The sequence below is a fragment of the Aedes aegypti genome, chromosome 2 (assembly GCF_002204515.2).
Source record: "Aedes aegypti strain LVP_AGWG chromosome 2, AaegL5.0 Primary Assembly, whole genome shotgun sequence".
In the NCBI taxonomy this organism is placed as follows: Eukaryota; Metazoa; Arthropoda; class Insecta; order Diptera; family Culicidae; genus Aedes; species Aedes aegypti.
In genome coordinates, this window is record NC_035108.1 from 428,683,013 (window position 1) to 428,700,599 (window position 17,587).

At 39.7% G+C, this 17,587-nt stretch overlaps 1 protein-coding gene across 3 annotated transcripts in view; it reads right to left on the reverse strand.

The window, feature by feature from the left end:
• The window catches only part of LOC5573900 (intracellular protein transport protein uso1), a 128,683-nt gene that overhangs the window by 98,975 nt on the left and 12,121 nt on the right, over positions 1-17,587 (reverse strand). Inside the window, exon 1 of one of the 3 annotated variants that reach the window (XM_021847642.1) lies at positions 17,223-17,460. The exons of 1 other annotated variant lie outside the window; for it this stretch is intronic. In XM_021847642.1, coding sequence (XP_021703334.1) covers positions 17,223-17,356 — 134 coding nt within the window. In that variant the 5' untranslated portion in view covers positions 17,357-17,460. Of the gene's footprint in view, positions 1-13,097; positions 13,130-17,222; positions 17,461-17,587 lie in introns of those variants that run through there. One more of the 3 variants, XM_021847643.1, reaches the window with a different exon arrangement.

Consider the following 17,587-nt stretch of genomic DNA (forward strand, 5'->3'; position numbering starts at 1 on the left):
GTTATCAGTCCTCGCTTGGCCCCGGGGGTTTTCGAGGAAGAGCGAGGGACTTCAGTAGCTTTTTTCTTGCTATCTTGTCTAGAGCTTCTTTTTGAAGTATATTTAATAGGTGGAGGCGGGGGCGGCAGATCTTTGCTGCAACACGGAACGGAAGCATCAAAGACCTGTTTCTTCGGCAATTTCAAATTTGCCCCACCTCCTTTTGAATTAGGCAAACTTTTGAGGGAAGATTTCATTACCTTTCGGCGCAGTCCCGGAGAAGATTGAGACTTTCGTTTACCGGGTGCGTGTACCTCCGAAGAATCTCCCCCATCGGTTTCGTCGTCGTTCGCTTCATCGGAAGACAACTCTTGAAAAGAGTTACCAACTGGGATGGCTGATGAAGACTCTTTTGCGGACGGATTTAAAGATTTTACCATTTCCGCGTATGTCTTCTTGGAGCGCTTCACAATTGAGCGACTCTCATTTCGAATGCGTCTTTTATAAGCCGGGCATTTCTGCAGGTCATGAAGTTCCTCGCGACAGTAGCTACATTTTTCGGCTTCCTGTGTGCAAGCATCTTCCAAGTGAGCTTGGTTGCATTTGCCACAACGGGGCTTGTTGTCGCAATAGCTAGCACTGTGGCCAAGCTGCTTGCAGTTGGTACAATTGAATACCTTCGGCACGTAAAGACGCACTGGGTAAAAAGCACTGTCAATACAAACAAATTTCGGGAGGACGGAACCGGGGAAAGTCACTCGAAACGAGGCTGACGGCGAAAACACTTTCTTATTTCCTTCCATGGAAACTGATTGTAATTGTTTACAATCCAGTATAGCCACATCAGGAATGGACCGGTTCTCAAAGACGCCTTTGCCAGTCTTAATGTCTTCGCATGTTAGACTCGCGTCGATAATTTTCCCTTCCACCTCGACTTCTCGTGCCGGCACATAGACGCAATATTCCACAGTAAAAGCCTCATGCTGAGCAATTTCATTCGCTGCTTTGTAACTAGGTGCAGTTACACGCAGCTTGGATTCTTTCACTTGGTGAATAACGGTCCCAGGATATTTACGCGTCAGCTCCCGAGAAATCGAGAGCACGTTCAAAATCTTCTTTTTGCGCCGGAAATAGACAACCCAAGGCCCAGCCGAAGACGGTTGATAGAACCGCGTTCGAGCAACGAGATCTCTAGGAGGCGTATCGCCTCCATCCGATTCATCCATGCGGAAAAAAGCTTAACCGCAACCAAATGAAGAAAAAAAAATAATAATAAAAAAAAACAAAAACAAAAAAAAAATATGTGTAAAAAAATTATTAATCAGTGGACTATTTTGTACACACCTCCCCTAAATGGGTAAATCAAATTCACAAAAAAAAAAAGAAAAAAAAAATTAACCAGTTAGTGGGCTATTTTGTACCCAACTCCCCTATACAGGCAAAATTGCACCGGGAGAGAGACAGAGGAGAAGCGAAAAACAACCTTGAACTCAACACTGTTGTTCGGAGATGCGAAAGCAATTCAATAGATAATGTATACTTATCCGTTCTACAGCAGGAGAACGTCCACGCGCCGTAGGTAGTAGACCGACCGGGTCGGCCTTCTGCCTTGTTGTTGTTCTCGGTGCGGGAGAAAATCAATCACCGATAATTGATGATGGGCGATGATTTTATTGCGGTGGAACGATACTAGTTTCACTAGTTCGCTTCCTTCGCAAAGCGCAATCGTCTAAGCACTCACTTTGCACAAAACTGAAACTTGTTTAACTCACTAATTAAACCAAAAACCCACGCGGGCGGTGGGGAAAAAGGCCTAAATGAACTCTGCAAAAAGTGCCGTACGATGAGACCGGGATCCTGTCGACCGACTCGTTCAAGCGCTAAGCAAGGAATGAAGCTGCACGGCGTAGGCAAGGCACAAATCAACATTGTATTTTTACAAAACTTTTGATTTTTTTTTTCTTCAAAGAATCGATCAAGAGCTTTCGGTTGATGTAAAACAGTTCCTAACCCTCAAAAGACCGAGACGAACCTTGAATTTTCAAATGGCCACAAATCGGAGACCAGTAGATCAACAGGTTAACGACTGTTTATTTCGTTCATAACCGCTAACAGATGGCGCCAGCGGCAAAAAGTACAGACAACAACCTTTCGAACATTCAGTTTCTCTCACTGGCCGCCGAGCAGCGACACTGATGTTTCTATTCCACTCACTGATCGCGCTACGCTGGATTCTCAAATTTACCAAACTTCCAACACAAGCGCATGGAAGAATGATAGTCGAGAGCTGTCAAAACGTATGGAAAATAATGAAAAACTAGCAATTAGGAAACTGGATAAAAAGTAGTGATTAGAAATCAAGCGTAATGTGAATAGATATCTATTTGTTTTTAGTTATCTTTTGTTATCTTCCATTGTGGTTTCTTTGCTTCAGGATTTGATTTTTACCACCACTGAAAAAGAGCCATCTATTGCCTTTTCAGTTTTGAATATCGCCCTATTGATTTGAATTGAATTTAGAAATAAATGCGATTAGTTGGTCTTACAATTCTTGGATCCCCCCTGAACCCAAGTAACACAACATGTCTCATACAAATCACAATGACTCCAATATGACTACTAAAAATGTTTTGTTTCATGGCGGTAAAACTGTTATTTATACTTATATATAACTGGAAAAGCGCGGAAGGAGGAGTTTGTGCAACATTTTTGTTGTTGTCAAAATTATGTATCATATGAGTTAAGGTTTACATAAATATGTATTCTATTTTGTTCAATTAACCATAAACGTAACAAAATGCTGATAACATTTGGTATCGTAGATGTATTAGGATGTCGACAATGAAAAATGCAAAATTGCAAACATTGACAAGCCTTCAATTTTAATTACAGGATTACGGCTGAAGTAAACTTTTATTTAACAGTAAATTCATGTGCGAATCAAAATTTATGGTGAAACATGCACTTTTGATTTAAAAAAAAACAGCTCACCTTTAAAAATCGTTTGTTATACATTATATTACACCAGAACAAGTAAATATTTGAAAATAGAGATCATCGCAGTTAACAAATCAATTCATTACACTGCATGACGAGTGTATTGGAAAGAGATAAAAATTTCGTTGCATTTGTCATTTGTTCATCAAAAACAGGGACAACTAGTGTGTTGCCTTTTTGTTAACGAAAAGCTCGTATACCAAGTGACTATGAAGTGTATTCCAAGTTCAGTTTTTTCTACGTTCTTTTAAAAAACGAGTAAAACCTGCACGAACACAACTGTGGGTGAATTAAGTAATTCCGTTGAATCTTTTTCGTACTAAACAGTGGCATACAATCACCACACTATATGCATTTATCTAAATTGGTTGATCGATATTCAAAGCATACTATGAATATAATAACTTTCTTGAAACATTCGCTTAAAAGTATTCAGACTCCATATGGCGAATTTCTTGGTCAGCATTGTATTATCCATGCAATTGAAAGTATTAAATGTCACTTTTGTTTCATTTGTTGGATAGACTACTTATAAAATATACTTGACATAATTTGTTTATACAGAACATGATTGAAAATAATATTTATGTATTATAACATATAAGTGATAGGAATATGACAAATTGAGAGTGTTTGTTTTACGTACAAGTCTAAAACAACTGAAATAAGACATAAACTAAACATATGTTTTGGTAAACATGAGAAGACGGCTATAGAACATAATGTGGTTGAAGCATAGTAAAAATAATTAGACCATTTCCAGAAAAATGGCAGATTTGTATTGCAAAACAAATTACAAGCCTTAGTAGAACATCTTCATTCAAGTTCAGTTTTGAAAGGTTTAACAATACAAAACGACGACTTACGAGAGACATTACATGTTTCAAAAACATTATAGCAGCTATTGTAGAACAAATTGCATATTTTTTTTTTAATTTAGATTAATGCTTTCGGTGTTACTTGGGAACGGCAAAAACGTGGACACGAAGGGTCCAAAATTAGCCTCAAACCGATATCTCAACATCCAAATGAGCTAGAAGTTTCGTGTCTTCAGCATATCAAGGGCAATATGGAAATGAAAAATTAGCCCTTTTGGCGATTTTTATTCAATCATATTTACCTCAAAATCCTTATCAGCTAGAAGGTTGGTATTGTCGGCAAAGCTGTTCAGCAGATCTAAAGCTATCTGGCGGTAAAGAGTCTGATTGAAAAAAGAAATCTACAATCTTCACTAACTCAAGATCCTTAATAGCTGATAGGTTGGTGTACTAGTGAAAAATCTAATTGAGAAATTATCCGCTAGGTGGCACCTGTAACAAATTTTCATCATGAGATTCACTCAAGATCCTTATTAGTTAGAAGGTTGGTGTCTTCGGCAAAGCTGTTCCGCGGAATTAGGACTATATGGCGATGAAGAATCTGAATGAGAATGTATCCGCTATTTTTTTATTTGTCTGTATCTTGAGGTCTTTATTCACTAAAGGTTGGTGTCTTCGGCAAAGCTGTTCAGTAGATCAAGGGTTATCTATCGGTAAAAAGTCTGATTGAAAATTCATCCACTTAGTGGCGCTAGTCGAAATAAATATTTAATCTTTTCCACCTCTTTCTTATCCGCTAGAAGTCTTTTTAAAGAGTGAAAAGTATTGGCGCATAAAAAAAACAAAGTCTATGCAACTGCGCTCCAACAGGCTATAAGGGAAACTATGATAACTATCTTATAGTATAACTCAATAAAAAGATTCTGAATATAGCCGAATATTTTTGTCGAAGACTGAAACTTTCGGTGCTGGTCCCAGCTTATACTCAATCGCAGCCAGATTGAGTTCACCGGAAGATACACGTACGAGGTCGTATGCGGATCTGATTTATCTCCTCAAAAATCACCTCGACCCAACCACGAATATCGTCGCGGAAAGGTACAAATTCCGTCGATGTGAGCAAATGTCGTCACAGAGTGTTACCGAGTTTATTATATGTCACAAAGCTACTGCGCAGACCTGCAAGTTTGGTGATATTTTATCCGACGCGCTTAGAAATCAGTTTGTCGCGGGAATTAAAGATCTAAGTTTAAGGAAGAAGCTGCTAACGGAACCAGAGCTGAATTTCGAAAAAGCGTGTTCAATTGAGTAGATGAAAAAACTGAATTTAGTACTATACCATTTAATTCCACTAAATTTTGTATCCTTATCCGTTACCTCGGATAAACGACATTTTAGCTAAATTAGCGAACTGGAAAGTTTTTTGCAAGATTGATCTTTCAAGAGCATACTTACAAGTCACGCTCTCGAAAGCTTCGCAAGTGTTGTGTACTGTGAATACTCAACGAGGACTTTATCAGTACACTCGGATGCCTTTTGGCCTATGGTCCGCTCCGGCGATTTCACAAAAGGTCAATCACTTTGGGTATACTATCTCAACAGATGGTATACGCCCTGATGAGTCGAAGGTTAAAGTCATATTGGACGCTTACTTACTTTTGCTGGCTCTACGTCCTTCAAGACTTGACCTGCGCCTCAATGTTACGCCAACTAACTCGGTCCATGGCTGCTATCCTTCAATTTCTCGATCGCCCCACACTTCCAAGATCCTGCTCCACTTGGTCAAACCACCTAACTCGTTGCGCTCTCCTCCGACTTGTATCGGCCGGATTTGAGGTGAACACCATTTTTGCGGGATTGTTGTCCAGCATTCTCACAACGTGTCCCGCCCATCGTATCCTTCCAGCTTTGGCGACATTCTGGATAATGGGTTCACCGTAGAGTTGCGCAAGCTCGTGGTTCATTCTTCTCTTCCATACGCCGTTCTCGCATACTCCGCCGAAGATCGTCCTAAGCACACTCCTAGCGCTTGCAGGTCCTCTTCGAGCATTGTCTACGTCTCATGCTCGTAGAGAACTACCGGTCTTATCAGCGTCTTGTACATGGTACACTTAGTACGGAAGTGATCAGTGCGCATCGTACCTTCGTGCTGTGCGTACACGAATTCTCTCTGCTCTTGGAAGTTTTCTTAAAAACTACCTAAAGCAATAAAACAGTACTTTTCAGTGCTACAAAAACAGTACTTTTCAGTACTATTTTTTCTACTATTGATCCCTTTACGATCCTTGTTTGGACCCGTGCCTTCGATTTTTCGTTGGACCCGTTGGCGAAAGCTAGCGGTGGTAATCCTTCTTGGACACCGTCTTGGGAAAAAACCTTTCGAAGGTCACGTCTTCTTTCGTTTATTAATTAAACATGGTATCAACAACAAACAAAAGGAAGGGTGAATCTCTGAATTCACTACTTCCTTCCAAAAAAGTGGGTTTTAAAACTGTCATTACACGTGGCAAGAATGGAAAAAAGGACGCTTCCCCGGAATGCGAACTTTCTTCCAAGGGTGAAATGAATAATTGTATCGAAATGAGCAATCAGTTCGATGCTCTAGACAAATTTTCCGAACACCAAATCGAAGCAGCCTCTAGCACAGGCTCTTTGATTCAAGTGAGGAAGCAAAGAGTGCCGCCTATCGTGGTCAGTTGTTCCGAATTTAGGCAGGAGATCTTGAACTCCATTAGGGGAATCAAGGTTTCCTTCCAAATCGCAAAGAAAGGAGACTGTCGCGTTTTGCCGGAAACTCTTAAAGATCGTGAACTTCTTCTCAGACATCTTGAAGAGAAGAAGCACAAATTTTTTACTTATGACGACAAAACTGAACGTTTGTTCAAAGTTGTCTTGAAAGGTCTCTCAAGTGACTATAAATCACCTGAAGAGATCAGAAATGGAATAAATGATTTGCTTGGATTTTCCCCAGTCCAAGTAATCATTATGAAAAAGAGAACCCAATCTGGCATTGTTCGGAAAGGGCTTTCTCAAGAATTTTATTTAGTTCACTTTAACAAAAAAGAACTAAATAATATTAAAGCTTTAGAAAAAGCAAAACTTTTGTTTGATGTCCGTGTGACATGGGAACATTTCCAGAAACCTGGAGGAAATTACCAGAACCCCACTCAGTGCCGTCGGTGCCAAAAGTGGGGTCATGGTACAAAAAATTGTCGCATGGATGCTAAATGCATGATTTGCGGAGGTTCTTCTCACGCCAAAGACGTCTGTCCAGTGAAGGAAGATACCACCAAATTCATATGTTGTAATTGCGGGACTAACCATAAGTCCAATTTTTGGAATTGTCCTTCACGCAAAAAGGTCATTGAGGCTCGTGCCAGGCAGATGAAAGATAATATCCGTTACGATAACGGTCGTTTCCGGAATTTGCCTGGTAGAGTATCGAACAATGCTCATTTTTCAGTTAACGATCGCTTGATCATGAATCATACCCATCAGGAAGATCATAATCATGCTCATTCACAAACAAATTTTAATCCGTCGGGTAGCCGTTCGAATCTTTCTATTTCGAATGTATCTACCCACGGTAAATCCTTTGCCGATATCGTAGCAGGAAATTCGAACTCCTCCCCTGTTCGATCCATGGGTACCCATTCTACTTGTTTCAAATCAAATAAGAAAAACCCTACCGCCACAGGTAACTCCGCTTCTTCGTCTACCGGAAATTCCAATGGGAAATCACATGACATGTCTGCCTCTGATTTTAATTTTCTAACTGAACAATTGAATCTAATGATTGATGCAATGTTCAAAGCCACCACTATGACTGAAGCAGTCCAAGTAGGTGTAAAATTTACAAATAAAATTGTTATTGGATTACGTTTTTCTAATGGATCCAAATAATAATTTAAATATTTTAAATTGGAATGCTCGTTCTCTGAATGGTAAAGAGGACGAGCTGTTTAATTTTCTTACGGTTAATAACGTGCATATAGCAGTTATTACCGAAACGTATTTAAAACCTGGATCTAAACTCAAAAGAGATCCTAACTTTTTTGTTTATCGTAATGATCGACTTGATGGGGCTTGTGGGGGAGTTGCAATCATCATTCATAGGCGTATAAAACATCAACTGTTTTCATCATTTGAAACTAAATTTTTTGAAACTTTAGGTGTTTCTGTTGAAACACAGTTTGGTAAATATACTTTCATAGCTGCCTATTTGCCTTTTCAATGCTCTGGGCAGCAAGTTAATTTGCTCCAAACTGACTTGCGTAAATTGACTCGCAATAAGTCAAAATTTTTTGTCATTGGTGACTTTAATGCCAAACATCGGTCATGGAATAATTCTCAAAGTAATTCCAACGGCAGAATTTTATTTGAGTGCTCTTCAGGATATTTCTCAATTCAATACCCTGATAGCCCCACATGTTTTTCCTCTTCTAGAAATCCATCTACGATTGATTTGGTCTTAACCGACTCTAGTCATCTTTGTAGCCAACTGATTACTCATGCTGATTTTGATTCTGATCATGTCCCTGTTACATTTCAAATATCCCAAGAAGCGATTCTCAATCCTATCAGCTCCACTTTCAATTATTTACGAGCCGACTGGAATATATATAAAACGTATGTTGACTCCAATCTTGATGTTAACATTTCTTTAGAAACTAAACTTGATATTGACAATGCTCTTGAAACTTTAACAAATTCCATTGTTGAAGTCCGGAGCATTGCAATTCCAAAATGTGAAGTTAAATTTGAATCCGTGATTATAGACTCTTGATCCGTCTTAAAAACGTGAGGAGAAGGCAATTTCAACGCACTCGCGATCCTGCTATGAAAATTATATGGCAGGATTTGCAGAAAGAAATCAAGAAACGTTTTGCTCAATTAAGAAACAAAAATTTTGAAAATAAAATTTCTCAATTGGACCCTGGCTCTAATCCCTTTTGGAAATTATCGAAAATCTTGAAAAAACCTCAGAAGCCAATACCGGCATTGAAAGAGGAAAACAAATTATTACTAACTAATTGCGAAAAAGCTCAAAAACTTGCTATGCAGTTTGAAAGCGCGCACAATTTTAATTTAGGACTTACTAGTCCAATTGAAAATGAAGTTACTCAGGAGTTCGAAAATATTCTCAATCAAGAGAACGTTTTCGAAAATGCCTGGGAGACTGATTTGGAAGAAGTGAGAACTATTATTAAAAAATTCAAAAACATGAAAGCTCCTGACGATGATGGAATTTTCTACATCCTCATCAAGAAACTTCCAGAAAGTAGCTTATCATTTTTAGTTGATATATTTAACAAATGTTTTCAATTAGCATATTTTCCTGACAAATGGAAAAATGCTAAGGTTGTTCCAATTTTAAAACCAGACAAAAATCCTGCAGAAGCTTCTAGCTATCGTCCAATCAGTTTGCTTTCCTCCATCAGTAAACTTTTTGAAAAGGTTATTTTGAACAGAATGATGGCCCACATCAACGAAAATTCAATTTTTGCCAATGAACAGTTCGGATTCCGCCATGGACATTCGACCACTCATCAACTTTTACGTGTAACAAATTTGATCCGTTCCAACAAATCTGAAGGCTATTCTACTGGTCTTGCTCTTCTAGACATAGAAAAAGCATTCGACAGTGTTTGGCATGAAGGTTTGATCGTAAAATTAAAAAACTTTAATTTTCCAACATACATTGTTAGAATAATTCAAAGTTATCTGTCAAATCGTACACTTCAGGTAAATTATCAGAACTCCAGATCTGAAAGACTTCCTGTAAGAGCTGGTGTTCCTCAAGGCAGCATTTTGGGACCAATATTATACAATATTTTCATATCTGACTTACCTGAGCTACCTCAGGGATGTCAAAAATCTTTGTTTGCGGATGACACAGGCCTCTCCGCCAAAGGACGAAGCCTGCGTGTCATCTGTAGTCGATTGCAAAAAAGTTTGGATATTTTTTCTTCATACTTACAAAAATGGAAGATTTCTCCTAATGCTTCCAAAACTCAACTAATAATATTCCCACATAAACCAAAAGCTCTTTATTTGAAACCTTCAAGTAGACATGTTGTCACGATGAGAGGGATTCCAATAAATTGGTCAGATGAAGTTAAGTATCTAGGGCTCATGCTTGATAAGAATTTAACTTTCAAAAATCACATTGAGGGCATTCAAGCCAAATGTCATAAATATGTAAAATGTCTCTATCCCCTTATTAATAGAAAATCAAAACTTTGTCTTAAGAACAAGCTGTTGATATTCAAACAAATTTTCAGGCCAGCCATGTTGTATGCTGTACCAATATGGACTAGCTGTTGTAATACCAGGAAGAAAGCTCTGCAGAGAATTCAAAATAAAATTTTGAAAATGATTCTGAGGCTTCCTCCCTGGTATAGTACCAATGAGTTACATAGAATATCCAATGTTGAAACATTGGAACAAATGTCAAATACAATCATTAATAATTTCAGGCAAAAATCGTTACAATCTTCTATAGCCACGATTAATGCGTTATATGTTTAGGTTAAGTTAGGTTAAGTATATTAAAAACGTTTTTTTTCTCTTATAAGCAGGTGAAATCAACTCACCTGTAAAAAAACTGAATTGCTACGGCAAATGAAATGTAATATGTTGTTAACAAAATGTTAATAAAATCTTAAATTTGTTTTACCAAATTAGGATGATAGTGTTGTCAAATAACACAGAACACCTAGATATAAAAAATGAATGTAATGTTTGGAATAATACTAATAAAAAAAAAAAAGTACGGAAGTGAAGTTTACCAGACCGCAAGGTCTTGTGGAGTGCGTAGTAAGCACGACTTCCGGCAATGATACGTCTTTGAATTTCTCTGCTGCAGTTGTTATCCGACGTTATCAATGATCCGAGGTAGACAAACTCATCCACCACATCGAACTCATCCCCGTCGATCATCACGCGTCTGCCAATGCGAGCTCTATCGCGCTCGGTTCCTCCAGCCAGCAGATATTTCGTCTTCGACGTATTTACCTTCAATCCAACCCGATCTGCTTCACGGTTCAGCCTGGTATACTGTTCAGAAACCACCTGTAACGTTCTTCCGACAATATCCACGTCGTCAGCAAAGCAGATGAACTTGGTGGATTTATTGAAGATCGTGCCCCGCATGTTGAAGTCGCCCGTTTCATAACACCTTCTAGCGCAATATTGAACAGGAGGCAGGAAAGACCATCGCCTTGTCGAAGTCCTTTGCGCGTTTCAAACAGGTCCGATGATGCATCCGATATCTTCACACAGCACTGTACACTATCCATCGTTGCTTTGATCAGTCTAGTCAGTTTCCCTAGGAAACCATTCTCGTCCATAATCTTCCACACGGGTAGAAATCAGAATCCAAAAACAAGATAATGACTCATGATATCATGATTCCAGCGTGTTTTCGTCTTATGAAAATACACCATGATTTGGACTCATGATATCATGAGTCAGATTGCCGTAACGCAACACTTGCGTTAGGTTTTTGTAGCTGATTGCTCGGAATCATGATTCAAATTCCAAAAATGCTGAGTCACGCATCCGTTTATGATCGACAAAATAAAAAAAAAAGTTAAAAAAAAGCATACATTGAGATTCGATCCAAGAACCTTTCGATTGTTAGCCACGTTCTCTACCACTTAACCGCTTCGGCATCTTGAATAAAGAGTGATCGCTTAGTGTTTTCACACTGGATGTTACGCTTATGAGGAATCATGATTATGACTCCAGGAACCATGATTTGTGATCCTGATACTATGACCTATCCAATTTATGAATTTCATGATTTGTAAATCATGGTGTGCGGATCAGATTTTTATCCGTGCATAGCTCTTTGCGGTCGATGGTATCATAGGCCGCTTTGAAATCGATGAATAGGTGGTACGTAGGGACTTGATATTCGCGACACTTTTGGAGGTTCTGCCGCAACATAAAGATTTGGTCTGTCGTCGATCGCCCGTCCACAAAACCGGCTTGATAACTTCCCACAAATATGCTTGCCCGTGGCGATAGACGACGGAATATGATCTGGGAAAGCACTCTATAGGCTGCGTTAAGAATGCTGATTACTCGATAGTTCTCACATTCTAACTTGTCATCCTTTTTGTAAATTGGGTATATTACTTCCTCCTTCCACTCCTCCGGCAGCTGTTCTGTATCCCAGATCCTGTCTATCAATCGGTGCAGACAAGTGGCCAGACAAGTACATCTCCCTCATTTTCCGTACCAGTTAAACCATTCCTCCTGCTGCCTTGATCTTCCACCTTTGTGCCATTAAGGTGTTCATCGTAGTGCTGCTTCCACCTTTCAAGCACCTCACATTCGTCCGTCAAGATACCTCTATCCTTATCCCGGCACATTTCGGCTTGCGGCACAAAAGCTTTGCGGGATGCAATGAGTTCCTTGTAGAAATTACGGGTTTCTAGAGAACGATACAACTACTCCATCTCTCCGCACTCCAATTCTTCTAGGCTGCGCTTTTTATCTCGGAATAGATAGGTTTGTAGCCTTCGCTTCTGTGTGTCTTCGGGTAGCTTGAGTCGTTCCAGATTGTAACGTGGCGGGCGTCAGTACCAAATGTTGTTCACAACGGTAAACGCGCAGCTATTCAGCAAGACCAAGCTGAGGGTCGTGGGTTCGAATCCCACCGGTCGAGGATCTTTTCGGGTTGGAAATTTTCTCGACTTCCCAGGGCATAGAGTATCTTCGTACCTGCCACACGATATACGCATGCAAAAATGGTCATCGGCATAGTAAGCTCTCAGTTAATAACTGTGGAAGTGCTCATAAGAACACTAAGCTGAGAAGCAGGCTCTGTCCCAGTGGGGACGTAACGCCAGAAAAGAAGAAGAAGAACGGAAAGTCTTTGGCACAATTGAACTGTTACAAAGTAGTAGTTCGAATCGATGTTTGCATCGCGATAGGTTCTGATGACACTAGATACTTATTCGACAAGCTCTTTATCAAACTCAAACTTACTTTATTACTTTTTTGCTATGTTTAGAGTCGCGAGTTCGCATCCCGTCAGTTGAGGATCTTTTTGAATTGAAAATTTTCTTGATTTACAGGACGACGAGTATCTTCGTACCTGTCACATGATATAAAATACGAATCAATTGGCAATAAAGCTCTTTGTTTATAACTGTGGAATTGCTTCCAGTAGGGAAGTTAGACAAGCAAGAAGATAAATCACCAAAGAGAATATACCTATGTTTTTTTTGCAAATTGAAGCATCTGACTTGTTTTTACTGAATTATAACATGAGCTAAACGCAACACTAACCTCTCTAGATCCGTCATAATCCTAAATTAGCAACAACTTGCAAACTATTTTAATGTTTAGTTGCTGAATCTTCAATGCACGTTACTAGTTTCGACCAATCGGTCCTGAAGACTGAAGTGACAAGGCGCATCGCTGAAATCTTATGCCAAGTTATCACTGTTAATAATAACCTTCAATTGCAGACACCGATCGTTATCGATATGTTCACTATTTCTCGCATATGACATATCATCATAAAACGCAGTTATTGGAAAGTCCATGTGAAGAAAAACATTAAAGTCCGGATGACAGACGGTGGTTCAATGTCAATGTGGTTATCGATAAAATATCGAATCCCGAGGCTGAAGAGTGGGATAGTAATTTGAGTTGCTGGCTCAGAACATTTGTTTATGACAGACACCCATTCGTTCGTCGCCTCCCTCTTGACATCACGTCCCGACTGAGACAGAGCCTGTTTTTTTTAGCTTAGGAGCACTTTAATAGATATTAACTGAGAGCATACTTTTCCTGAGTTGCCATTTTCGCCTTCGTATATCTGGCAGGTTCGATGACACTCTATGCCCAAGGAAATCAAATAAATTTTCATTACGAAAAATTCTTGGACCGACCGGGGCTTGAACCCAGACACCTTCAGCATGGCTTTGCTTTGTAGCCGCGGACGTTACCACTAGGCCAAAGAACAGGCCCCTTTTTGTTCGTGTCCTCCGCCACATGTGCAAAGTTGATGGTGCAATAAACAACTTTTCAATTGTCTAAGGGGAAATAGATTTTCACATTGGTGTACGCATGCATTTATTGCTAGTCGATAATGTCGTTGACGTAGGTGAGGGAAATTTCGAAATAGGTTATTCATGTGTGATCTACATCCACTGTGTGTTACTTCCCAGGTCGATGTTTCAGACGAGGAAAAAATGTCTAAATCGATTTCGCAACATATGTAAACTACACGCTGGTGGCAGGACATAAAACCACTTCCTTCAGCCAATTGGCGTCGCATTGTTTGGGGGCGGGTAGCTCATGTGCTCCACTGATTTATGGCGGTCGCGTGCGCTTGAGACGTTCTGGCGACGAGACAAGACATGATAACAATCACTATACTGCACATATAGCGCTACCATGCATCACACATAACATAACCACAGTCTGCAAACCGCGGCCACCACCGCCAAACATTGCGAACTGATAGTCGCGCACCTGGCAATAGTTCCCATCTAATATGGGTGCCTTCGGGGGATTCATTGGGGGGCCTGGTTCAATGCACCGTCACTCTGCCACGTCGACAGCACACAGTGTTTTAATTTGTCGATTTCGTGTGCTCTTTGAATATCATCTAATCCGTTGAAATCAACTATATATATCAACTATAGTGGAAAACACTTGGTTCATTAAAACTCATATTTTGATGTAAATAAGTTTTGTGGATAAACTACCTAGCAATTAGATAGAATATAATATGTAACTAGAATTGTCATACATTACGGCTTAAACCAGCCGACGGTGTTTTGAAAAAAATTGATGTTCGTAGACCTTCCTTAGCCGAGTGGTTAGAGTCCGCGGCTACAAAGCAAAGCCTCGCTGAAGATGTCTGGGTTCGATTCCCGGTCGGTCCAGGATCTTTTCGTAATGGAAATTTCCTTGACTTCCCTGGGCATAGAGTAGAATCGTACCTGCCACACGATATACGAATGCGAAAATGGCAATTTGGCAAAGAAAACTCTCAGTTAATAACTGTTGAAGTGCCATAAGAACACTAAGCTGAGAAGCAGGCTCTGTCCCAGTGGTGACGTAATGTCAAGAAAAGAAAGAGAGTTTCGAAGACACTAGAATCAATTTGAGCAAATTGAGATGTAAAATTATGAAAAATAATGGCACCGTTCTGGTGGGCTTCGATCCCACGACTCCCAATACGCAAGACTAGACACGTTAGCCAACTACGCCACAGAACGTTACCCGTTCTGTGGCGTAGTTAGTTAACGCACCCAGTCTAGCGTATTGGGAGTCGTGAGATCGAAACCCGACAGAACGATTCCATTGTTTTTCACAATTTTACATCTCAATTTGTTAAAATTGGCTGTTATGTCTAGGAACTTCAGATATATATATATATATATATATATATATATATATATATATATATATATATATATATATATATATATATATATATATATATATATATATATATATATATATATATATATATATATATATATATATATATATATATATATATATATATATATGGTGTCTTCTACAAAGTTGTAGTTGTACATAATTTAGTCACTTTTCAAAAAAGCGCGCGAAATCGACAAATCAGAACACTGTGCAACAGCGATCCACGACAGCTTGTGACAAGTAAGATGGCCGGTATGGAAATAGCAATCCTGTGGAATGAATGGAATTCTCATTGTTTTAACTGATAGCAAGTGGCGTGTAATTTTCTATTCTTGCTGGAAGTTTCAGTTACTTCACTCAAAAGAATCTAGGTTGGCAATCGCAACCAGAGAAACCGAAGGTAATAACCAACCACAGCACCTTGCAGAAGCACGCTATTGCCGTTCCGAACGTTCGCAACTTTGAACAATGACACAGATGTGTCACTCATTAGGGGAAACTGCTCGCGCAATAGTATAGCTATTTATTTATTTCAATGATACGCGAGTCCGTATCAATTGGGAGCTGTTCGTGAAATTAAAACATGCATGTTGTCGGGTGCTAAGGCCAGCATTTGCGACGACGACCTACACCCAGGTGAAAGTTTATGCTAGGAAGAAACGAAGCAATGAATGCACCATTATCATTTTCATACACTTGAACGTATGATAGGTTTTCTGTATCGGTTGTCATTCGATTTAAACAAATCCAAGGTAGATTTCATGGTAGTGTTATATTCATTGACGGGCTCCAGCTAACTGAAAGGATAAACATGCAGCAAGTCTTCGCAGAGGGTCCTGAGTTCGAATCCCACCGGACGAGGATCTTTTCGTCATGGAATTTTTTTTCGACTTCCCAGGGCTTAGAGAATCTTCGTACCTGTCACACAATATGTTCTATAGCCGCAGATTACTGCAGACAGTTCACTAGTAATTTAAGGTAAAGTATCACAATTCCAAGTAAGCCAGACTTCGGATGTTCTAAAGCAACATTCTAGGACCTGTGAGGTACAGATTGTATTGTAATAAGTGAGAGTAGTCTGATACGTACATCTATGATGTTAACTATCAAGTTGTCAATATTGGCATCCCTGTTCGATGTTGAGAGCGATCGCACACGAGCCCGAAGCGTGTTGATACTTCCTCATTTGTGAACAAGCGATGGACTGAGTAAGTTGTATGCAGCACGCGAAGGCTGATTCCTTTCGGAGAGAAATCTGATTTTCACATTGGCGATCCAGACAGGTATTCGCGGATTCGCGAAGAAGGAACCTAGCGCATCTGTACCTCACAGGACCTATATTGTACAACATATATGACTAACCTTAGTAACCTAAGATGTATAAAAATCTTTGTTTGCGGATGATACAGGCCTCTCCATTAAAGACGAAGCCTGAGTGTCATCACTAGTAGATTGCAAAAACGTTTTGATATTCTTTCTTAATACTTGCAAAAATGGAATATTTCCCCTAATGCTTACAAAACTCTACTTATATTACCACATAAACTAAAAGCTCTTTATTTCAAACCTTCAAGTAGAACTGTTGTCGCGAATCGAGGGGTTCCAATAAATTGAGCAGGTAAAATTTAGTATACATATTGTTAATTTAAATTAAAAAAAAACTTTAACATTACCATTTCCTTTCACTGACAAAGCTCCTCCTCTAGCCTCCATCACAGCGGTCATTGCTCGGGGTGTCGTGTTTGCTTAATGGTCAAATAAACACGAAAGTTACCGCGAGAAATGGGTTAGGTACGATGAATAAATTATATCCAATCTTGTCATCAAACTGTCACCACCTCCAAACAACATGCTAAACAAATATGCTCACCCATCACCGTCGTGACTCACCGTCATTAGACAAAATAATTAATTAGGCAAACTAACTCGTGACAACTGGGTGAAACTATTAATCACTCAACAAAACTCCTCATAAAAATGGTGAAGCGATTAAAATCGGTTCGTCCTTACCCGTGGCCAATCTTTCGCACCCCGGCATACGCCGACATCCAAGTGCCGACCTTGAGCGCATCCTGGCCGCCATATTTCTGCGCCTCCCGACCCAGCAATAAATCGAACGTTCCCCAGAAGCTGCCGGCATTCATCGCTCGAAGTATTCGTCGTCTTTTGCTGCGTCCTCGGTGCCGTTATTGTCGAGGTACCTACACAATATTTGATGGCAATGATAACTACCGGTGTCACTGGTGGATTGTGTACACCGATAAAGTGCACTTGTTGGAGACGTCCTTGTCGAGGGTCGGAAGGGGTGGCGTCGAGGGCGTCGTATTCGGTATCGGTGGATGATGGATTTTATAGCTGGCGGTATAATGTGAGCA